General features: G+C 38.4%; 1 protein-coding gene across 2 annotated transcripts in view; it reads right to left on the reverse strand.

The window, feature by feature from the left end:
• NNT (nicotinamide nucleotide transhydrogenase) overlaps window positions 1-25,000 on the reverse strand; it is an 87,774-nt gene that overhangs the window by 21,510 nt on the left and 41,264 nt on the right. For both annotated transcript variants that reach the window (XM_040630453.1, XM_008692561.2), the window contains exons 8-18: window positions 23,405-23,538; window positions 22,922-23,113; window positions 22,088-22,241; window positions 19,064-19,225; window positions 17,967-18,077; window positions 16,849-16,994; window positions 15,413-15,608; window positions 12,484-12,717; window positions 11,220-11,380; window positions 8,670-8,849; window positions 1,306-1,465 (exon numbers count right to left, since the gene is read on the reverse strand). In XM_040630453.1, coding sequence (XP_040486387.1) covers window positions 1,306-1,465; window positions 8,670-8,849; window positions 11,220-11,380; window positions 12,484-12,717; window positions 15,413-15,608; window positions 16,849-16,994; window positions 17,967-18,077; window positions 19,064-19,225; window positions 22,088-22,241; window positions 22,922-23,113; window positions 23,405-23,538 — 1,830 coding nt within the window. The remainder of the gene's footprint in view (window positions 1-1,305; window positions 1,466-8,669; window positions 8,850-11,219; window positions 11,381-12,483; window positions 12,718-15,412; window positions 15,609-16,848; window positions 16,995-17,966; window positions 18,078-19,063; window positions 19,226-22,087; window positions 22,242-22,921; window positions 23,114-23,404; window positions 23,539-25,000) is intronic.

Raw genomic sequence — 25,000 nt, forward strand, 5'->3', positions numbered from 1 at the left:
ACCCTACATTCTGTCCACTAACGCTGTACAATCAATCACGCTGTCCCCGATTTTCTACCCCCAGATTTCTAAAAACCAAGTCTCTCTTCAGGCTGTTCCCTCTCCTTTCCCCACTCCCAACACCATCTATCCTCAAGGCCCAAAACAATCCCTCACTTCCTGACAATCCATCTTGGGTTCCTCATGATTAACAAGAAAGTGTTTCTACACAGTCCAGTTTAGCCCTTATCATAACCTACCTTGCATAATTTATTGATCTGACTTCTTCCCTAGATGGAAAATGTCTAAAGGGAAAAGAGTGTGTCCTTTACATCTTTCCACCTCTACATTCCAGGTGTGTTTCTCACCAGGTAACACTAATGCCACCTTGGGTGAGACCATTCATGATGCAGGAATGTCCCAAGCAATACAACATATTTAGTGTGTCTGCTCCCACACACGAGTGGACAGTGAGACAAAAACCCAAATCCACATGTTTCAAATGCCTCTAGAAAACGACACTGCCCCAACTGAGAAGGGTTGCACCTGAACATTCAATTCTGCTAGTGTTTGTTATTTTCATCTTAGCATATAACGAACCAGCAAACCACCCACATGTCAAATCAATAGATTTCCTTTATAGAAAACTCTTATGATAACATGATAGAGTTAAAATCTTAATCTGAACCCAATATATTACCTGTAATATCACAGCATTCTGTGGTATGATTAAAGAAAAATGGAGCTAACCCTCAGAAAATTAGGGAATTGAGTCTGGGAGATGAAATGACTTGATCAATGTCATGTCAATAGAGCAAAATTAAGAACAAAAGTGAGGTGGTGTCACTGCCAGACCATGTTAGTATTAGGCCATGTTACCTCATCTTATTGGAAACTACATGATTCTTATTGGTTTTTTAAATATTCTGAAAAGAAAGAGATTAACACTAGCATTCACTAAGTCTAGATACTTTCATATACTATATCTAATTTAATATTGACAATAATTCCAAAAACTATCAATGAGGAAAAAAATCACCAAAACTCAAAGATGACTAAAATATGTGTACAGAATCACAGAAAGACATGGTGAGAAGGTACCACATCAATTTGTAAAATCACTATGTTATCCCTGAAATAGTAACCTAAGCTGAGGATTCTCAACATTTTTGGTAATCATGGGATTGCTTCTATGTTTCGATTACATTTTCAAAAATGAGTACATTCCAATTCAATTTTTTCCTACTATAAGAAACTGTATTAACATAATCAATTCCAACAGCTATTATAGGTTGTTTGCTTTTTTCTTTCTTTTTTTTTTTTTACCTGGAGTAATAATAATGTTATTAGCTTCTCGAATCATGTCAATTGCATTGTCAAGGTTGATTTCTGTATGTGTGCCAGAAATTTCCATGGGTTTTCCACCAGCTGTTGAAGTGGTACCATAGCCTCCAAGAATCACGTTAGCCAGGGAACGATTCATTGCCTGGAGAGAAAAATTATAGCTGTGAGAGTTTAATCCACGTAACTTTTTGAAAGAGGTATGAATCCTGTGTTATATGATATTCATAATGATTTTAAGAGGTTTACTTGATCATCTAAAAAATCTACAGGATCTATGTCATCACACAGATCACATCTATAAAGTCAACTGTACATAGATTATTTTCAGTAAAAGTTAATTTTAAAAAAGAATTTAATGGAAAAATACCAATCACATTAAGAAATTAATGAAAAATTCAAGTCCGATTATTACTGTCCGTGTACTGATTAAGCAAGTTCTACTTCCATATTCACATGTATTTCACCAGAATAAAAGAGAATGGGATCTATGAGAGCTTACAAGGTGACTACAAATGTGTTAGGCGAATCCTGCAACCAGCTGCAAGCTGTCAAGAAGCAACAAGGAGAAATTAAAGGAGAGCAATCCACAGCATTTAGAAGTCTGCTGCCCTCTGTCTTCAAGAAAAAAAGAAATGTGGGAGTTGATACGGTCTCATTTTCCAAATCAACTGCACAGAGCTCCAGGAAGCTGTAACAGAAGTGACTGGATTCATCATTAGGCTCCTAAAATATTTACTTCCAAAAAGGCAGATGAGTAAGTTCATACACTGTTTCATTAAAACTTACACCTGCCCTTTTAACTGGAAAAATAATCTCGGGAAAAAAATCAGAGGAATTCATGCTCATTTAGAATCATCCAATAATGTGCCACACAAACTCGACAACTGAAACGTGACAGTGGCGTGTGTGGTTTCTAAAACAGTTCCTCTGTAGACCTCTGGAGCTGGGGTGGTAAAAGACAAGACAAGAAGCTAGATGATTTGGGTAACCAAATGCCTTTTAAGATTTCAAATCACTGTACGTGAAGAAAGCAGTCATTTTACAGGATCACAACTGGATTTCTCACTTCAGAAAAAATTACGAAAAATTATTAAACACAATTTTAAGGACTATAAAAAACATGTCATTGATCCATTGTTTATACCGTGTAAAAGCTATATACGTGTCAATCTATCACTTTAAAAATTAAAAAAGACAATACTTTATTACTAAAGAACAAAAAGCACCTGAAGATTTTCAGTGACAACACACTGGGAGAAGAAAAATCATGACCATCCATCCAAAGACAGCCCAGCCTGCTACCATCTTAGTGGAGACACGGACATACACTGCGGAAGTGGGACAGAGGTGGAGTCAGGGAGGGAAAAGGAGCAGAGAAGATGAACAAAGAGCCATACCTGATGAAAGGCAGCATATCAGTAACATAAAGATGATGGATCAAAATACTGTCAGAATTTAAGTTGTCCTTTCGGCTGAAGTTCATTTCTCAGACACAACATTCACACTCTACAGAGCCCAAACTCCAGTAAACTGGTCTAAGATTATTACATACAAAATTAATACCTTTAGAATACTTTTATGTATTTATGAACAGATAAGAGGATCAGAGAAAAATCAATAAGGCTTTTAATTAGGTATATAGTCCCAATCTGACATGAAGATTCAAATTCTTAACCCAACCTCCTATACTTAAATCCAAGTTCTACTACAAATCCAAATAGCCATACCTGAGACTTCCAAACATTCAACATTTGTTGATTCTGATAAATCCTTTCTAGTTTTGAATTAGGAGATTCTAAAATTAAATTACCAGAAATATGTTCTACCAAATGTTTGCCTTAAAAACTGATTCAAAGGACTATTTCAGACATTCACATATTTCTGTTATAGATAACTTCTTTTAAAAACCCACAATGTGGCTCCATCACCTGCATCACACAGTCCTGCAGAGGGACAGATGACAGAGGGACATGATGTAGAGGGACAGATGTACAAGGATATGACCACTTTATTCTAACTTGGCTTAAAAGGAACCATTCTATACAAGAAATACAGATTCGAAGGGACATTACCACCTCCAGCAGCAATGTCTACAATAGCCAAACTATGGAGAGAGCCCAAGTGTCCATCAACTGATGAATGGATAAAAAAGTTGTGGTACATATATACAATGGAATATTACTCAGCCATCAAAAAGAATGAAATCTTGTCATTTGCAACAACATGGATGGATCTACAGGGCATACTGCTAAACGAAATAAGTCAGAGAAAGACAAATATCATATAATTTCACTCATATGTGGAATTTAAGAAACAAAACAGATGAACATAGGGGAAGGAGAAAAAGAAAAAAAAGAGAGAAGGAAACAAGCCATAAAAGACTCTTAACGATAGAGAACAAATTGAGGGTTGATGGAGGGAGGTGGGTGGGAAATGGGCCAGATGGGTGATGGGGATTAAGGAGGGCACTTGTGATGAGCACTGGGTGTTGTCCATAAATAATGACTCACTGAATTCTACTCCCGAAACCAATATTGCACTGTATGTTAACTAACTAGGTTTTAAAAAAAGCTTTTAAATAAGTAAATAAATAAATAAAAATAAAAGGAACCATTCTTCTCTCCCTATAAAACTGAATGGAGAAGAAAAGAATTTCTGAGGACATTTAATTAATGTTTACCCACTATTCTAAAGGCATCTTTGGGAGAAAAAAAGGGAACCACACAGTAGTTTAACAATCAAAGTCAACTTGTTGAACACATATCCACAATTATATCAGCATTAAGCTGATTCCATGTGGTCTCTTAAAAACTAAATTATTTTTCATCTCTGAATTTACCATTGCAACATCATATTTTCAACAAATGTTTAGGGTTTAGGACTTTGTTCTGGGTTTTTTTTTTTTTTTTTTTTTTGCTTGCTTAAGTGATTAATGAGACTATCCTGTGACCACTGATCCACAGATTGAGGAGTTCCCAGCTTCCAAGACAAAGTACTCGCAACACTGTCCAAGACTGTTTCTTTTAAGTTAGTAAGCCCTATAATGAAAATTGTATGCTACATTAAAGAGACCCTTAATTCACATAATTCCAAGCAAACTCTAAGAAAAAAATCTTAAAACAAAGGAAAGGTCATAAAATAAGACAAAACCAAAGCAATAATAACATATACTCTATTTACTATCATCTCTCATCTCAATGCTTTGTGGGTGCTGAATAATTGACTGCAAAGCAAAAAAAAAAAAAATTATTATTGGTTTGGCTTTGATCCACTTCGTTCTGTTCTATTTTCATTTGGAAACAAGTAACAAAGTGCAAAAATCAGAAAATTCAGTTTGAGGGGTGCCTGGGCAGCGCAGTCGTTGGGCGTCTGCCTTCGGCTCAGGGTGTGATCCCAGCATTCCGGGATCGAGTCCCACATGGGGCTCCTCTGCTGGGAGACTGCTTCTTCCTCTCCCACTTCCCTGCTGTGTTCCCTCTCTTGCTGGCTGTCTCTCTGTCACATAAATAAATAAAATCTTTAAAAAAAAAAAGAAAAAGAAAAAAGAAAATTCAGTTTGAAAATGCTGTCCCACTTTTGCAAGCCCTCTATTTCCCAGGCAATTTGGACATTATCTCAAGTAAATGGACAGTAAAATCATGAAGAGGTTAATGTCTATATGACACCTAGGCATAAAGTAAATTATTCATTTGAGCTAGTTGTCTGGACACTATTGACATTTTTCAGTTTCATACTGGATATTGTATAACCACAGCATGCGGCTAAGAAGACACCCAAAAGAATTTTTTGTCAGAACAAAAATTCAATTTTAGGGATTACTGATTAGCCACTCGGGGAGCATTCCATTCCATCTCACATAATAAAACCACTCTGTTCTGGTTTGGACTTGCGTGTTTCTTCAATAAATAATAAAATAACGAAGCTAAACATACTAGTATTATCAACAGATACTGATATATGGCAGTACATCTGTTGTCATAACGTATCCAGAGAAGATTCCAAAATATGAAATGAGCAAACAAATAAGATATTCATCTAATGTTCGTGTAATAATTATTATACTCATATGAGTGTGCCAGGTGCTCGGTCAGCCTCCATAAACACAAAGGCAAATAATCGACGGCATCTTAAAATACCTTCTTTGTAAAATGAGAATAATATTTCCTACCTCCAGAATTAGTGTGGGGATCAAATGAGCTAATATTTGTAAAGCGCCCAGCATTAATGCCTACAGTATGTTAATGTCTACTTCTATGCCCAATTACACGTGGCTATTTCATTTTTATTATTATTATGAACCACTCTGAGCTGCTAAAGCAACAGCTATGAAGAAACAATTTCTTATAATAAAGAAGCACAAGCCAAGAATCAATGAAGATTAATGTGAAAAGTCAGAAATCAGGGCAACTTAGAAGGAAAGAAAATTTCTATCTTCAAAATTGAAAAATACAGCAGGCCAGAGTTTGCTGTTGCCTTGTTTGTTTTGTAATAAGATGAAGGAAGGGAGAGTGTGCAGGAAAACAAGCACCCCACGCATCACTGGTGAGAGCTCAGACTGGAGAGTCCTTTGTGGAAATCAATTCATCGATATCGACAGCCAACCAAAAGCCCCTACTCCATTCCTACAAAAATAATCAAAATGCACAAACTAATTATTAGTGTGAGAATTAAACAACGCAGGATATGTTTGAACATATGCTTACGAAAAAAGACTGGAGTTAGAATATTAAATTTTAAGAGTTAAGTGGTAATGGCATTACAAATGATTTATTTATCCTCTTCCACTTTCTTCCAAATTTCCCCACATTAAACACCTTTTATGATTGAATAGCATTTTTTTAAAAAAATTAAAGCTTCAACTGTCTTTGAATCCAAATTAATACAAGTTGCTATTATAAACAGAACATCCATCTGATCCAGTGTGACACGTATGGTCACAGACAGCTACAAGAATCCTTTACTACAGAGTACAGGAATAAAAAATAGCCATGCTATGTTGCCAGTAAACAGCATGCCTGAAGCGGTAGAAATAGAAAAAAAAAGAAAAAGAAAAGAAAAGAAATACAGAAAACAGATCGAGAAATATGAAAGGAAAGAATAAGAGAAAGATGATATAATTATAGAGGTACACACAGAAAAAAGTATTTTCAACAAGTGCCTCTTACTACCTTATTCTAGTTACTGTCATAGAACTGCTACTGTAAGTTTCTGTAGTTACTATAACCAAGAATAATAAAAGAAACTAGATGAAGAGGAAGGCGGGAGGAACTAAAAAAGGCACACACGAATTTGGGATATACTATTGATATATCTGAGAACCTTAGTAAAACCAAGAAAAAAACACTACGGGCAAGAAGGCACCTGTGATGACACTCCAAGAACTAGACACCGGTCCTCACCTCTCCCCATATCAGGATGCCACTGGCTTTGTTAAAATTCAAATCCTCTCATTTAATTTTAAAATCAGAATTTTGACTAACCACAAATTTAAGTAATAATGAGACTCTGCTGCCCCCTGCTGGTCATTCAAATTCACCAACTGAAGAAAAGTCTAAGGGTCTAAAAGTTCATTTTTAGACGCTAAGTGAAATAAGTCAGAAAAAGACAAACACATACGATTCCATTCATATGTGGAATTTAAGTAACAAAACAAACGAACAAAGGAAGAAGGAGACACGAACCAAGAAACAGACTTACAAGGAGCTGATGGTTACCAGAGTGGAGATGCATTGGGGGGATGGGTGAAATAGGTGATGGGGATTAAAGAGAGCACTTACCATGATGAGCACTGAGTAATGTATAGAATTGTTGAATCACTATATTATACACCCAAACCTAATATAACACTGTATGTTAACTACACTGGAATTAAAACAAAAAACTTTTTTTTTTAAAGTCCATTTTTAGAGAAAACTATTTCTTTTTTTTTTTTAATAATTTTTATTTTGTTATATACAGCCACTCTGGAAAACAGTGTGGAGGTCCCTTAAAAAGTTAAAAATTGAGCTACCCTATGATCCAGCAATTGCACTAGGGAAAACGATTTCTAATGCAACTGAATAAATTTTTCCTTCTTTATAAACATTTATTTTTTAGAACCCCAAAGCCTGAAACTTTTCAAATAGGAGACACAAACCTGCTCCTTTCCAAATTCCCTGAACGACTTGGGAGATTTCATTTTAAAACCTTTCCTTGGGGCTATAAAATCCTTTGTTCTACAAAATGGCCAAAGAAAACTAATTTCTTATTATAAAAAGATAACAAAATGGCCAAAGAAAACTAATTTCTTATTCTAAAAAGATAACTTAAGCATTCAAATTACAAAGAGATTTTCAATTAAAACATATGAGGAACTCTGAGTTATAAAATAAGGGGCTTTTTAAATATTGTAATAAAGGAACGGAGGTGGAAGAAGTATCCTTTCTCCGCCTGAACGATTAATCCGCGTAGAGTCATGTTCTGAGGTGACTCCGTTGCACACTTGTCCTTCCACAGCCATGCAGAACTATTATTTAGAAAACAGTATCACTTGAAAAAGTTTCCTAGTCAAACCTTTAATTATTTGCAGGATATCTTTTTGCCATCCAGAAGAGAACTGGAAACAAATAGGAAGCTAGGAAGTATTTGTGTTTTTTTATTTTTTTTATTTTCTTTTTTAAAAAAGATCATGCTGACCACAGAACTTCAAGATAGGCACCCTCACTGATCACCAGTGGGAGTATAAATTGGAGCCAGCTCTCAGGAAACAACACGGTAATAAGTAGGAAGAGCCGAGAAAAATGTGCAAACCTTTTTCACTTCCAGGAATCAATCCAAAGACAAAAACCAGAAATGCCAAAGATGTATTTATGTACAAAGAAAAATTAAAAACTCAAACATAAAAGGTACAGCATTAGGGAAATCTTAAATGAATTTTATATATCCATATGATGGATTTGTATGAAGTCCCTTAAAATGGTATCTAAAAAGCATTTTAAACAAGAAAATGACGAGACTAAAGTAAGACGAAAAGAATAAAACATAAAACAGTATACAATATGATCAGACAAGTAAATACACAGATATGCGATAGAGAAACAGAATAGAAAGAAATAAACCAAAATCTTAAGTGCTTATCTCCAGATGGAGGGAGTCAGGTTTTTTATCTTGATACTTAATTTTCCTAATTACCTATACTTGGGGACTTTAAAAGCAGTCTTGCAAATTTATTCAAATGAAATACTCCGCTATTTCTACTGAAGAAAAATAAGAACTGACATAGTCGTTTTTTTACTGCAAATAAAATAACAAACAGATCCTTACTTTCAGAACACCATTTCCTTTACGTTCAAACACCTGCTTCTTACCACACACATGATGTAGGACAGGATGGCGCCGGAAGAGCCTATGAGCGCCCCCACGATGGTCAGCAAGTTGTTGTTCAGCAGGAAGCCCTCCGCACACAGGGCCCAGCCTGAGTAGCTGTTCAGCACAGTGATGACGACGGGCATATCTGCACCCCCGATGGCAGCTGTCAAAGTCACACCCTAGGATGAAATCCAAAGTGGAAATCAAAATTAATGAAATAGAAATAAAGCCTCTGACACTGGACATCCTGGTTCTTAATCATTCTGGTTTTTAAATTAATATATTTACCTTGAAGCTCCATGGCTGGTAATGACCAAGTGCCTCCCGTCTGATCAATTCTCCCACAGATATAACAAGTGTAAGCACTGAACCACCTCCCCCCCACCCCAGAAATATCCCTAAGTCCCTAAAAGGCAGTGATGAAAAGCAGGCAGAAACTAGAGAGGGGGTCTGCACTTGAACAAAAATCACAGCACTGAGTGAATTTCCCAGTTTTTGTGGCATTAACGTCAGGACAGGTTCCCCGTGGTGCCAAGAGAAACAGCTAAATCCAAAATACAAGCCCAGGGGGCGCCTGGGTGGCTCAGTCATTAAGCGTCTGCCTTCGGCTCAGGGCATGATCCTGGAGTTCTGGGATTGAGCCCCGCATCAGGCTCCTCTGCTTGGAGCCTGCTTCTTCCCCTCCCACTCCCCCTGCTTGTGTTCCCTCTCTCGCTGGCTGTCTCTCTGTCAAATAAATAAATAAAATCTTTAAAAAAAAAAAAAAATACAAGCCCACAGTCTTGCTAGTTTGAAGATCCAAGGATAGTACTTAGGGTGACTACAGCAGCTAGAAAGTGAGAAGGGAAACTGCAGGGGAGCAAGCTAAAGAGAAGGAGGCCCAAATTCTATGTATTAACTCTGCCCAAAACTAGGGCTGACTCTTTAACTATGCATATGTGGGCAGACTCCAAGCAAACCTGCTAAGAAAAAAAGTAATAACAGATTTCAGCTGCCCCCATCATAAGGAAGCCAGGTTTGAAATCTGAATGCAGCCAAGTTAGCTGCCTACAAAAACAAATGAATAAAAAATAATGATCAATACTCTTTGGAGGAATACAACAGAACCCTAAGTCTCTCTAGTGCAACCCCAAATCACTAAACACAGGAAAGGAAAAAGAATGATGGGAGAAAGAGTTTTGCTTTTCATTCCACAAACACCTACATATTTTGAGTTTAAGATGTGAATGTATTCATGCACTACTTAATTTAGTCAAAAGCAATTAAAACAGTCCACAAAATATTTTATCTTACTCATTCTCATGTAAGCATAAAGTACCTCTTAAATACCAAATTCGCCTATTCTCAAAAACAGTAATTCTTAATGTTTTGCGTTTCCATGCTATTGGTTTTATTTTGAGACATTCTGTTTTATTGGATAAAAAAAATATCAAAACCATTTTTCTTTTGTTTAAAATAAAACAAAAATCAGTGCTATATAAGCGGGGGGGAAAAAATGGGTTGTCAGTAGTCATAAAAAGAATTTTAAGTTAATTCTCAGACTTTTTTTTTAAGTAGGTTCCATGCCCAGTGTGGAGCCCAACATGGGGCTTAAACTCACAACCCTGAGATCATGACCTGAGCTGAGATCAAGAGTCAGACACTTAACCGACTGAGCCACCCAGGTGCCCCGTACTCTTCAGATTTCTAAAGTTTCTCTATCAAAATCAGGCCTCTTAGGATTACATAAGTATCATTTTTAACACTGTAAATCTTGAATCAAGCAGCCAGTATGTGTTTGACAAGTGATTACTGTATGTCTAGTTTTGTGCTAAGCACTACAAATTATTTTAAAAACCTAAAACATAAACCTTGTCTACAATGTAGACTCCAGACTAGACAAACATGAAGGAATCTGTGAGTAACAGCTGTTTGCAAAGCATCCTCACTGACTGACATAGTAAAATGCTACATGGCGTAGCCTATAGACAACTAGAGAATACTGTACGTATCAATATACTAACTGCGAAAATGAGAGAGGGCGAGGAGGACCATACCCATCATGAAAGGCTTCGCTCAGCTCCCCCACTGAACACACAGGGTTTATTAGGTGCGTCTCATTTTACATAATTCTTTAACTTGGTATCATAGCTTCCACTAAATGAGAGCGCAACTAACGGGCTGGGAGTATCTGACGCTTATCGCAGAAAACCCAAAGCACTGTTTTGTGGGCCTTGTCACAATAAGTAGGCCCCTGATGAAAAGAATTGAAACACTTGGCTTTTTAAAATTCCCATTCACCAACACATTGATCCAGTGACAAGAGCCCCAAGCAATAAAGACATCACCCGGCAACGTTGAAAGGAACCATTCAGTGGTGAGAAAGAGTGGTTGTCTTCTTACACTTTTCTGTATTTTCCAGATTCCAAAAAGAAGAACATGTCACATCATTCTAAAACATGTTTATTCCATCAAGGGTCTTGAAATGCTAGAAGTATGGTTAGACCGCGCTCTTAACAAAACACTGCCCGTTCCTCACTGACGATAGCTTCCACCCCCTCACTTCTTACCATGACAGCAGAGAGAGCCGACACGGAACCCAGACAGGTAATGCCGGTGGTGAAGCTAGGGTCCATCATGAATGGGATTATCCCACCCACACTAGCAGCCAGCAGGCCTGCATTAAGTAAGTGCCTTCCGGGGAGCAGGAGAGGGGCGGATTTCAGGATACCTAGGACCAAGCGCAAGTCAATCAGAAGCTAGCACGTGTCATTACCCTCCTCCCCCTCACACACACACTCTTAAGTGTGCATCATTTAATCCTAAACTACCAAAATTAAATATCAGAATAAGAAAAAAAATGGTCCTGAAACATAAAAGCAAATTAGGGTTCTTACACGTAACAAATGTTAACAAAAGTAGGAGAAGTATGGCTCGACTTAACTGTTCTTTACTTTGATCACATAACAATTTCTTTACTCTTTGTCCTAGCATCTTAAAAAATTACAGTTTTCCCGTATGACCAACACAGAAGTTGTTAAGTGTGGTTTCATTTATTTAAAACTTCAAAACAGAGTCCTAGCACATTAGCATTTCTGATTCTATCAACTGAGCCCAAGGGAGCAGAGCCCTGGTTTGCTAGTTGTTTTTGAAAACAAAGCATGAGACAAGAGCATTGGAGGCTTGAAGTTCTTTTGTGATTTTTAAGTTTCATGGAAGTTCTCTATTTAATTTTAATAGCTTGATTACTCAGAGGCAAAGACCAGATTTTTATATCACAAGCTAGTTTTCTCTATAGACTCACTTAGTCATGAAAACACTGAAAACAGCCTCTTGTGAAGTTTGGGGTTTTTTCCCCACTTCTAGTCTCATGGCTGACTTCGGCAGCAGCAAGAGATGGCAAGCTAGAGCTGTAAAACGTGTGTGTGTTCAAAACACACACACACCGTATGGTGAGCACACACCTTTATTCAATAAGCTTCTCTTTGTTCTGGAAAATGTATAAAGTTCATTTCTGTGAACAGGCATCTCTAACTAAGGATCAGGAAGATGTTGTTCTGTTCACATGTATTATCAATTGTCAACTAGTCCCACCACACAAAGTTCTGTGCACTTATTTCCTGCACCAGCTGCCTGCTGAAGAAACAGCTTCGAAGCTTTGTCGGATCTGTGAGGATCAATGAAGGAAAGCAATCCTGATGTGGAGGCAGGGGTCTGAGTGCTGTACAAATTCCTCACCTAAGGGTTCTCCGTGAAGCCATTTTCGGAAATGAAAACGGACCCTTAAGCCCCCTAAACAATACTGTTGACCTCTCTGTTATGCGAATCACTTACCCTGCAGTTTTCCATAAGCAACAAGAGAGCCACTAAACGTGACACCACCGATGTAAGTACCGAGGTAGGCCACGACCTTGGTGAGGTTCGCTGCTGCGTCCGTGGCAAAATGTGGATATTCTATGATGTACTCAGCTATGCAGGTAAGCACGGCTGCCAAGCCCACTAAGCTGTGGAAAGCAGCAACTAACTGAGGTAAATCAGAAATCTGGATGCGTTTGGCAATTGTCAATCCTGTTGGGAAATGAAGGTCAAAGAGAAATTAAAACTTAACAGACCTTGGAGAAGCAATTACAATCAAGCCAACACTTGAATATTATTCAGCCATAAAAAAAAGACAGAAATCTTGCCATTCGCAATAATATTGATGAACCTTGAGGGTATTATGCTAGGTGAAATAAGTCCGAGAAAGATAAATACCGTATGACCTCACTTATATATGAAGTCTAAAAGTAAAAAAAAACAACAAACAAGGGCACCTGGGTGGCTCAGTCGGTTAGGCGTCCAATTCTTGGTTTCAGCTCAGGCCACAATCTCGGGGTCGTGGGATCGAGCCCTGCATCAGCAGGGAGTCTGTTTGTCCCTCTCCCTCTGCTCCTCCCCCTGCTCACTCGCTTTCTCACTCTCTCTCAGATATATAAATAAAATCTTAAAAAAAAAAAAAAAACCAAGCTCATAGGTACAGAGAACAGATTGGTAGTTGCTAGAGACAGGGGATGAGAGGTGGGCAAAATAGGTGAGGATTCCATTTACAAAATAAGTCATAGAGATATAATGTACAGCATAGTGACTATAATTAATAATACTGTATCACATATTTGAAAGTTGCTAAGAGAAGAGATCTTAAAAGTTCTCATCACAAGAAAAAAATTCTGCAACTGTGTATGGTGACAGATGTTTACTAAACATTGTGATCATTTAGCAATATATACAAATAGGGAATCATTTTGTACATCTGAAGCTAATATAATGTCAATTATATTTATTTTATTTCATTTTTTTTAAATTTTATTTTAGTTTATTTTTAGAAAGAACATACACATATGGGAACGGGCAGAGGGAGAGGGAGAGAGAGAATCTCACCACCTTGAGATCGTGACCTGTGCTGAAATCAAGAATCAGACACTTAACTGACTGAGCCACCCAGACACCCCAATTATACCTCAACTTTAAAAAAAGACCACATTTAAGGGTTTCCATCCTTGTCCCTAATAAGTATTTATCTGCTTCCTAGTATGGGCTAAATATTCTCTTACAGGGACTATAGAGAAAGTAAGGCTATGCATACCCTTTCGAAAATAGTAGGTTTTCTCAACACGCCCAACTCCAAAACCCCAAACACACAACACTAACACATGCCTCTTCCATCACAACCTGCAAATACTCCCCTAACACTTCAGATTACTTGAGGCTCCAGGGGCGCCTGGGTGGCACAGCGGTTAAGCGTCTGCCTTCGGCTCAGGGCGTGATCCCGGCGTTATAGGATCGAGCCCCACATCAGGCTCTTCCGCTATGAGCCTGCTTCTTCCTCTCCCACTCCCCCTGCTTGTGTTCCCTCTCTCGCTGGCTGTCTCTATCTCTGTCAAATAAATAAATAAAATCTTAAAAAAAAAAAAAAAAAGATTACTTGAGGCTCCAAGCAAACCCTAACATTCTCCCCACTGCATGAATAACCCAAGCTCTCTTCTCCACAAGCCAACACTTGTTCCTGAGCACACAAGAAACAGCTGGAATATGAGGAAGGCCTGGGTTTTCAACTGGGTGGGTGGAGACCAAGTCCAAAGGTAAAGAAATGCAAATACCTGGGTAACAAAAGTCCAAATGAGGAGACTCTGAGAGAGCTACATGGCTCTAGGTAGGTGATAGAGAAGGGGTGCACCTCAGAATATTCGCTAAGATCTTGTCTAAAGGTCTTCCTGCCATGAACCTACAGCACATTCTCCTTCGTTCCTTTCCAAGGACTATCAAGAAAGGACACAGAGCTTTCCTGGGGAAGTATAAAAGGAGCCCTAAAGCTACTGTTATACTGGTAAATATACAACCACCAGCTCCTCGGGATAAAAATATGTGCATATATAAATATGTACATGAGTTTTTAATGAGACAAAGTAGCACATAATTTTCAAATAATAAAATATACGATACTCTTTGTGGTAAACTCCATATTGCCAATTGACTTTCACAGAATGCATTCGTTGACTTTTGCCAAACTCATATCTGTCACCAACCTAGTGTTTGCAACTGAGGAAATGAGTGTAGTTCCCACAGGAATGCTGGCTGACATTTTTGTTTGCATTAACAAGGAAGACAAAAGTGAAATGAGATACATGTGAGAACTTCACTCATTGTCAACAATGTGAACAACAGCTTGACTCTGATAATAGTTTTCAAATATTGGAAGAATATTTGCTCGATTTTCTGTGAGATTCACAATGTAATGGCTGCAGACACAGCACACATTAAAGTTTAAACTGCGTTATTAATATTTTCTCCATCTCTTTCTTAGGTCTGGACAATGAATGAAACAATAAATGAAACCCAGATTTGTAGCATTTGTTGATTTCCATGATGTAAATGCAACCACTGTGGTCAATTTCAAGCTACCAATACATGTCATTAAATATGGAGTTGGGAAGAGATGGACAAAAGTCCCCCTTTACACAATATTTATAAAAACAGATATGAGTAATCTCAAGAGCACAGAAAATAAAATCTAACAAATTAATTAGAAAGTTATGAATAATAAAATTAACTTTGTGTCTAATATAATGTATTTATTTTGGTGAAGAGTCATAGTTGGTATCATTCTCATTAAAATACAAACATTTTAAAACATTTCACATTGAATAAGTAGATCAACAATGTCCAAAGAGTGAGCTAAAAAATGGGCATGTGTTCCCATAAAGGCAGAATTCCACCAAGTGCTTACCAATGGTACCGCCCAAAGCCATGGCTCCAGACATCTGAGCTAACAATTCTGGGGACGGTTTTAGGCCTCCGAGGGTGGCTGCCAGGCCACCAGCCACCCCAATCATGCCCAATGCATTGCCAAGACGAGCTGTTCCCTGGGTGGAAAGGCCGGCCAGGGCACCAACACAGCACAGACCTGAGCCCAGATACATGATCTTTTTAAACGAAAGGGAAGAGGAGAGAGAGAGAGAGAAAGACTATCAAAACTTCCAGTCTATTAGCATAGGGAGGACTTCTCTTGAGGAAACATGATTTCCTAAAAACATTTTAAATTCAGACAATATAGGGACCAGTTGGACTTCTTCTTTGAATATTTCAATATATTTTCCTATCCATTAGTAATATTAACAAATTAAATACCTTAAATTGTACTTGTTATTATACCATTTATGTAAATTGGTTTCTTTTTGGATTTGACAGCATGCACAAATGCATATGAAAGTATCTAAATGTAAACAGAGTTATGATGGGATCTAGACCTGACCAAACGCTGTAAAGGAGCCAAGCCCTGAGGCTGTAGATACCAGGGACCATAACATACACTTTCCTCACGTCGTAAGTCAGTCCCATGAGAGTCACACAAGTTGAAAGAATCATCATCCTCATTTTTTAAAAGAGCAAACCAAAGCTTAAAAAGCTTACATAATTCTTCCAAGGTCACATGATCAGAAAATAGCAAATCTGGGATTCAGACATGGGTCTCTCTGACATACCACTCCAACTCTTCTCAAAAAAGATTTTGTTCACTCAACAAGAAATGTTGGAAACGGCAGAAACCAAGGGAGACATGATTTTTTCTGCTGTCAGAGCAATTGCAATCTCGTGATAGGCATTGAAAAGTGATAAAAAAAAATACTGAGTTCAGAACAAAGTTGAGTCTCTATGATTATATTGAGACATGGAACTTTGGAAGTTCAACTTGATTATTTCCGTTGTTCCATATAACATTCATTTTTACACTGTATTTTTTAAATGAACTGACATAACATCTCCTGGTTACAAGAGATGATGCACTAAATTTGTAGGGGAAGAAAGTAAGTAGGAAAAGGACTAACAGTATTTAACAGAAGAACTGCAAATTCTGTTACTGATTATTTCACTGTATCCCTACAACAATCCAGCCAGGTACATAATAACCTTCTTGATACTTTTTACACGTCGAAAAACTGAGGGACAAACAGGTAAACCCATGTTAGCACATTCAGGTAGCAGGCAAATCTGTTTCTAGAATCCAGGGTCCTATCCCCTACATAGAAATCCTCTATTTGACCAAGCTGTTTCTAGAGGTATTACTGTATTTGCTTGATAGAGCCTGAATTTTGGTAATGATAATGTTAAATCTAGTTGGAAAGAAAACACGGTGGCAAAATAAAAATTCTCAAAACAGCCTCTTACTTGTTCAATGTTATAACCACTGTAGAGAGCAGCTAGATATCCTCCAACGAAGGTACCCGCAGGGAGCAGATACACGTAATTGTATTCTGGGGGATCTGTGGGACGCTTGAACATGTCCAGCATTCTCTGGGTCACCAGAAAGCCGCCTTATCAAAGTAAACATGAAACAGAAAGAGGTATTTGAGCAACATGATTTTTAAACCAATACAATTTTTCTACTTTAAGTACATCTTTATCACCTAGGGATAAAAATATATTTAGAACTGCAAAATTAAAACTTATTCTATCACTCAAGCCAGTTTCATTGAAGGTGGGGAACCCTATATTCAGGAAGAAAACTTGCAGTTGGAGTACAGAACCAACTATTTCTGCATGACTACAAGCAAACAGGCATTCAAGCAGCTTGGGAATGCAAAAGATCAAAGGCTACTATTTTTTTCCAATAGGGTATACTGTTGGATAAACCTATAACTAGTGATAAAAGAAAAAAAATGCCACATCAACAGACACCAGATTCCTTAGCCGCATTAACTAATTTTTAGCTACAAAATAGCATCAAATGAGTTGACACAAGTGATGTGCTAGGCTTTCAGGTTTCGGAAACACAGGCTAGGACAAGGCAAAGGCTAGAATTTTATCTAAAAGCATACTCCTTTTCAGATGTGATGGTGATAGCTACAAGTCAACTTAATTCAAAACTATGCAATCAATAACCTCCAGCAAGACAATCATTTTGCTTGTTTATTTGGGGGGCACTGAGGGAGGGGGTGTTCTTTTATCAAATAGTTTCTAAAAATTACAGATGGGCAAAATAATTTTTCTTCACAGAGAGCATTTATGGTCTGAGTGAAACAATGTTTAAAGGCATAGTTAAATTCTTAAAATCCAAATGTCTAAAGAAGTCCCAATGTCTATTCTATATGGATTTATATTTGCTTCTCATGTTTCCATTAAAAATAGCACTCTAGGGGGGCGCCTGGCTGGCTCAGTCAGAAGAGCATGCGACTCTTGATCTCAGGGTTGGGAGTTCGAGCCCCACGCTGGGTGTAGAGCTTACTTAAATAATTCTTTTTTTTTTAATAACACTCTGGGCTCTCTCACCACCACTGCCATCGTACCTGCAATGTTGACTGAGGAAATAAACGTAGCAAGAGCGGCAAGGCCCTGAGAAGTTGTGGAAGGATACAAATGTCCTCCCATCAGTGCCAACCCACCAACTGCAGTCAACCCTAGGAAGAAAGAATCAAGATGGTGAATAGTTACAGAGACAAGGCCAAACAAAATGTCACAGCTGTAGGATCTCACATGGACAGACACAAAAGAGAAAGTTCTCACGCACCATTGTCACTGAAGTACTACTGTGGGCAAAGAGTTAACAAAACTTTTTCTCCTTCTGCAAAAAATTTGGCCTTCCTTTAACTTTCTAGCTCTGTTCCCCTGGTAAAGATCTAAATCAATAATGTTTTGGACAAGAGGTAAAAAGGGACCGTGGGTGGGTAAACTGTTTCTGAACTGGAAGGAACTATGCATGAACTATAAATATATGATGGCAAAGCCATGACTTTGAGCTTTCCAGAGTACGGGGCCCCTTGGAATTAGCCAGGTTCCCTGCAGAGCTGCTGGCAGCTGTGGCGAGAGCACCGGCAGCACGAGGCTTCCAAGCCAGGGCAGGCCCCACCCTTGGTCAATGTGGCTCTCACTCCTCGGATCTGAGCGTCACTGGGGGCCAAAGAGAAGAGCTCCTGGGCAGCTGTGTGGACGCTGCATGGACCACTGCGAAGACTCGCACCGGTCCGATGCTCGGCCGACGCTCGGCTGCCCTGGCTGGCCAGCTTGGTTTCCTGTTCCAAAGGCTTCACAGTGAATCTGATGACAGGCATGGCCTACTTACCGCAGACTTGCTAGGCTGAATGTTTAGATGAATCTGTGATTTTAGAGGAAACCTTTCTCTAAAGGAAATTACAACTGAAAGAAAGAACAATGGCTCTGCACTGCTTGAAATGGGAGCAGCCCGAAGGCCTGACACGTTTGCTTGGCCCCTCACTTCTAGCCCCACCCTCGCCCCCTCTGGGAGCCCAAACCGCCAGAACCACCACCTCAGAGGCCAAGCCATACAATTTGTAAACAAAGACTTTGGAAACCTCACTGAAAGCAGTTGGAGAGCTGAATAAGCCCATGAAAACCTAAAATGAGGGAAAACAAGAGAGAAGCAAACCTGAGATTGCATTAGTCACAGACATCAGTGGTGAGTGGAGAGCAGGGGTCACTCCCCAGACGGTGTGGTAGCCCACGATGCCGGCCAAGCCAAAAGTGGTCACCATCTGGGAAAAGGCTAAATTGGGTGCCACGATGCCCAAACCCAGCATCCCAGTGAGACCTACAGAAAGAGAAGACTGTGAGCTGACATCCAAATATCTCAAGATTAAAAGCGCACAAAGCCATACACAAACATGTGAAACACTCAATGCTTTTAAATTCTGCACCCAATAATGAGTTTGCCAATAATGAGATTTTTTTTTTACACATTTCATGATGGGGGGTAGCAGGGGAGGTTAAAGGTATTATGAACGAAACTCAACTTCCTGACCACCACCTCCCAAAATAAAATAAGCTGTAAAGATCTAGTAAAATTTATGAGTCACCTTAATAACAATTTCCCCATTGTCCTCTTCGCTGTTTTGACTTTCATCGACAATGCCACATGTGTTTATACAAGCACTTTTGTTCCAGAATTACAGACCTACACAGGATCTACCAGAGCATTTTCTACTTGGGCAAGATGCGACCTTTACAAGACAGGACTTTTTTGAAGCCAATTTCATGTCACTCAGCTTTGGCTGAGGAAGAGGGATTTTAAAAGAGTAGGAAGGATTTCATTCACTCCAGCACCTCCCCAAAACATATGGCCTCTACCGCACCCCCACCCCCCGGGACAGAAGTTTTGCAATTGCTCCTGAAGCTGGCCTGGACTGCTGGCCAGGGCAGTCAGCTCCAGCCTCAACACCAAGTCAGCAAACAGGATTTTACAAAGAAGAGGAAAAAAAAAAATACAAATTAAATTAAGAATGTGCAGAATACAAACAGTCAGCTCTGAACATGCATCTTTAATTATTGCCTTTCCTAATAGCAAACATGTGGATGGCTGTTCTGCACAGAAGGAAGGGTTACCTAGTGGTCAGTAAAAACAATGCAATTGGGGGACCAGGGAGCTGGAATTCAACTTTCTTGAGCAAGGTACGTTTTTACCCCCTTGATATGAAGTATTTCTTTATAAGTGGCACAGCTAGAACATCTAGGAATTGACGTTAACTTTACTTTAGATCATGTAGTAAGACTGCAGTTTTAATTTATATTTCCCTACCCACATATAAAATGCCCAGGGTTCCAATACATGGCCTGTTAACCATCTGGAGGGAGAATAGACAGAATATTGTTTTGTGTTCTAGTTAAACATCAGAGAAGCTGTACAGAGTTGTGGTTAAGAACATGTTTTCATAAGCCAGACTGCCTAGTTCAAACTGTGGGTCTACTGCTTGCTAGCTGTGTGATCTCAGGCAAGTTACTTAGCTTCTCTGTGCTACAGTATTATCATCTGTGAAATTATTAACCCTCTCTGTCCTCATCTGGAAAAAGAAAAGAATAATATGCCCACCTCACTGAGGTCTTGTAAAGAGTAAATAGGTTAAGGCATACGAGGCATTTAGCGCAATGCCTAGCATTCATTAAATGACCACATTAATCAAGCAGCACTAAATTATCATAATCTGGAGTCCATTTTTTGTTGGGCATCTAAGATAGAAATCACCTATCTAAAGGTTTTTTTAATCAACTCCTTAGTAAACTAATGTCTTTTCTATAGTATATTTAATAATGTTAAATGTGCTATTTTCACAGTCTTTCTAAAAAAGGAAAGAGAAAGGCAGAGAAAAAAAGAAAGGGAAAAGAAAGCAGATCATAGTCTTTGGAGAATGCTATTCAAATAGATTCCTAACGCACACATAAAAGAAAAATACTTGTTTTTATTATAAAGGAGGAAGTTTAAGGTAAAGAAAAACAAATATAAGGCCATTCTTTTATTCACTAAAATATGCTCTCATATCTATCAAAATGCAATAAACCTTAATGAATGAGAGAGAAACCTAGAAAAATAAACCATCATATGTGCCTCGCTATATTTCCTCACGAATCACAAAGAGAAATGGAAATTTACAATCCTTCCAAGAATCCTCTCCAGGTACAATATGATAATTTTTTTTTTTTTTTTTAACAAGTAAGAGCAAGTAGGGACACTGCCCCCATTTATTCACCATGTTCACAACGAGAGGCTTTTAGTCATTTTGCTGAGACTTGCTCTTTATTCAAGGAGAGTTACATATTTCTCTTTCGAACATCTGGGCTCACATGGGAATTTGGAGAATGCTGAGGCTACAAGAATTGTGTGCCTTGTGCTGGTCCTTAATTCTTTATAGTTTGCTTTTGTTTTGTTTTTGCTTTGGCTCCAAGTAGATCTAAATATTTTTAATTTATTCGGTGAGAGAGAAACCAATTTAAAACCAAATGTCCATATTTCAGACTCTAACAATTCATAACCAGAATAACTATTTACCACTATTTTACAGTGATTGTTTAATGTTTTCATAAGATGAACTAAAAAGCAAAGAATTTGTGTTAAATTGTAAAGAAATGAAAATTTAAAAATTGAATTTTTTTACTAGGTGAAGAACTTAGGATGTCAGACAGTCAAGGGCCATCCCTGTCTCCTACTGTTCATTCTTCAACGCAAACATGTGGTTCCCCAGTCTTACCCAGCCTCCAGATGACCACAACTGGTGTTTTATGCTCGTAAAGATAAATAAATAACCACACGAATAGGCACTTAACACCAGCACGATCCGATACACACCACTGCTCGATATATTTGCTGTAAGATTAAACTCTTCACAGCTACATTTTAAATGTTTTCTATGAAAAGCATTGACAGCCCATCTATGCTTCCACACACATTCACTGCAGTACCCAGCGAGCGCCTCTTTTCTCTGCCGTCAGCCATCAGTGCAGCCTCCAAGGCCGCGGAGGTGAGACTAGTAACACGTTTACGAAAACTTGTTTCTAACAGGCCCACCTCCTCACGGAATCCAAAGGAAGGCAACAGGATCTCATTCACTAATTTTGACAATTAATGAATTTCTTAAAAAACCCAAACAATCAGGACTCAACCGTCATGAGTGGGGGTCCTCACCTGCTGTGTATGCAGAAGCTGTGGTCATCGTCTTCCTGAAGGGGGTGATGGTAGCTGCCTTCTCAGCTTCCAGCTCAGCCACTGTCTTCGGTTTTACTGGGGCACCTTGAGGAATATTTTTCGGGGTGGGAGCGGGGAAAATCACTTTGCCATCCTAATAGAAATTAGAAAAACAGAAATTTTTTTAACAGTCAATCCAGCATTTCAAAAACACAGAAGATAGTGATTGTGCTGGGGGGAAAAACAACTGTTCTTTTAAACATAATTTTTTAAAAGATTTATTTTTTTAAGCAATCGCTACACCCATCGTGGGGTTTGAACTTACAACCCCGAGATCAAGAGTGGCATGCTCTACTGACCGGGCCAGCAAGGTGCCCCTTAAATATAATCTTAAATAAATTCATGTCATTTATAACTTATTTTATATAAATATGTGTGTACATATACAATGTTTGTTACACATGCAGACATAGATACATAATTTCTATGTGCACAGAACACATATGGAAAAACATAGATCGATCTGCTAAAAGGAGATAGGTGGGGCAAGGGGAAAGTTTGATTTTTACTTTGTTCAGTTCTGGTTTTTTGTTTTGTTTGTTTTTGTTTTTCAAAAGCAATACATATTTTGGGTGAGTTCATATGTATCTAAGCCTTTGTGATATTTTTCTTTAAGTCATTGTGCATCTCTAAACACTTTTTGTTGGCATAAACCCAACACATCAACCCTTTATTAGTTTATATCTCAATTCCAAAATAGGTTCCTTCCATAAACAGAAATCCTAAAACACATTTCTAATGAAAACTCAGGAAGGAACAAGTCTCTTGACTTACCTTCATCACTACAGTTCCTCTAATGACATGACCCATTGTACCAAAGTCAAAGTCGTCTTTCACTTCAAAATAAAAATTATCTTTGTCAGGGCTGATGGCCTTCAGGAGCTTGGTGATGTTGTTGGAATACAGGGTGCTGGCCTGCGTGGCCATTCGGCTGGGAAGGTCTGTGTAGCCTATGTGAGTAACTCCCTACATGAACAAAAATACAGTCAGAAAGGTCTAATTCTATCTGTTCACATTCCTTCTAGGACACTTCCCAGTCATAGCCAAGGCTAAGTAGTGAAATTATATACCTTTATAAATATAGACACATCTCACAAACAAATATAGATTTCAAAAACAGCTTTCAATGTGGCTGTTTTCAATTTAAAAAATTTTCAGGCCTCAGTTCCTCTGAGTACTTAAAGGAATAAACAGTCCCCTACAAATCACTAAAGACACGGGAGCTGGTCCACAGATAGAAGCAGCTGCTTGCTATACCTTATGAACATAGAGTTCTCCCGGCTTAGTGGTTTCAAAGTTTCCGCCAGCCTCAGCCGCTAAATCCACAACGACCGAACCTTCCTTCATTGACTCAATCATCTCCTTACTAAATAAAACTGGAGCTTTTTTACCTAATAAAATCAAAGAGAACAGTACAAATTATATTATACTTTTTTAAACTCTATTTCCTAATTATTACAGTAGTCTCTGGATACTCAAAAATGCAACATCTGAAATTTTAACTCTTTCAAGATACCCCGAAAGTCCATCGCACAGGTGAGACTGGTCATCCTCCTAGGAAGAAACAGAAAGTATGAACTGCAGAGCCAATATGCAGGAGGCATCCTGCCGTTTACTCAGTCGGCGTGGAAATCTCAGCACTGCTCTCCCAAACTGGTTGACATCCCGGACCACTCGTGAAGACATAAACATTTTGCCTGTATTTTTTTTTTAATGTCTAATGGTAAGCTATTAAGGAAACTATGTGCACCTGAGCTGGACAAGTCACAAAGATCACAAATGTCAAGAGAATATGCGATAGTAATTTATGAATTACAAAATTGAATATTTCCAAACATCTTAACAAACTTCACCAGATTTTCCCACATGGTATATTAATCTACCTTCATTTAACACAGGATAACTTCAAGAAGAGATGGGGAAATGCCATGAAATGAAAACAGTAGGAAATCCCAGTTTGGACTTGGGATTAGGAATCACTCATACACTTTTATTCCCCCTCATCGGTATTTATTCTGCCTCTGAGGAGTCAAGCCCTATACCTGCTGCTCAGAATATACCGGCAGATAAGCAGAAGAGATCCCAGTTCTTACGGAACACTTGTCAAGCTAACATATATAGTTACACTCAACGGGGCCCACACTGTCAGTATATTACCATGTTCAAGTTTCACAGAATAATACATACCTACGCCAAAAGACAAAGGAAATAAACTTGTGAGATCGGTAGTAGGAAAGCAGAGTTAATAGCCTAAGTATCTATCTCCTCTTTGAGAAAGTTTTCAACTCTGTGTTTACAGAATTTTAGTAAAAACACTATCAATTTTATAAATGGAAATTAATATAAACTAAAATTTGCACCATAATAATCTGTTTTTCAATCGACTTGATTAGAATACATGTGATTCAAAAAAGAAAAATAAAGATTTGCAGCACGTGGAAAAAAAACGTTATAAAGGTTAATGGAGAAGAGGCTGTAGACTAGAGAAGAGGAAGGGGATGATTGTAAACACCTATAAAGTAGACATTGGCACTTTAAATTTGCCAGTTTATGTGGATGAGACCATATGATCCATAGTTTGAAATGACTGCAGAGCTCAGCAACATGACCTTTTTTTGAGGGGGTGGCGAAAGTCCCCAGATCTATGTTGTTTGCATCCCCAAAATCTCAAGTTTGAGTAAAGTTTAAATATTCAAGATGGTTTTGTTGGACTGTAGTGGGGAGAGTACAGGAAAGGAATATTTCCAGAGAATTTTGAGAAGTGATGAAACCACTAGGACTTCAAAGTGTTGTCTTTGGGGGAAAGTATCTCCTCATTCTTGCTCTTCCATGGAGACTGAAAAGATGATCGAA

This window comes from Ursus maritimus, unplaced genomic scaffold (assembly GCF_017311325.1).
Source record: "Ursus maritimus isolate PB19 unplaced genomic scaffold, ASM1731132v1 scaffold_15, whole genome shotgun sequence".
NCBI classification, from domain to species: Eukaryota; Metazoa; Chordata; class Mammalia; order Carnivora; family Ursidae; genus Ursus; species Ursus maritimus.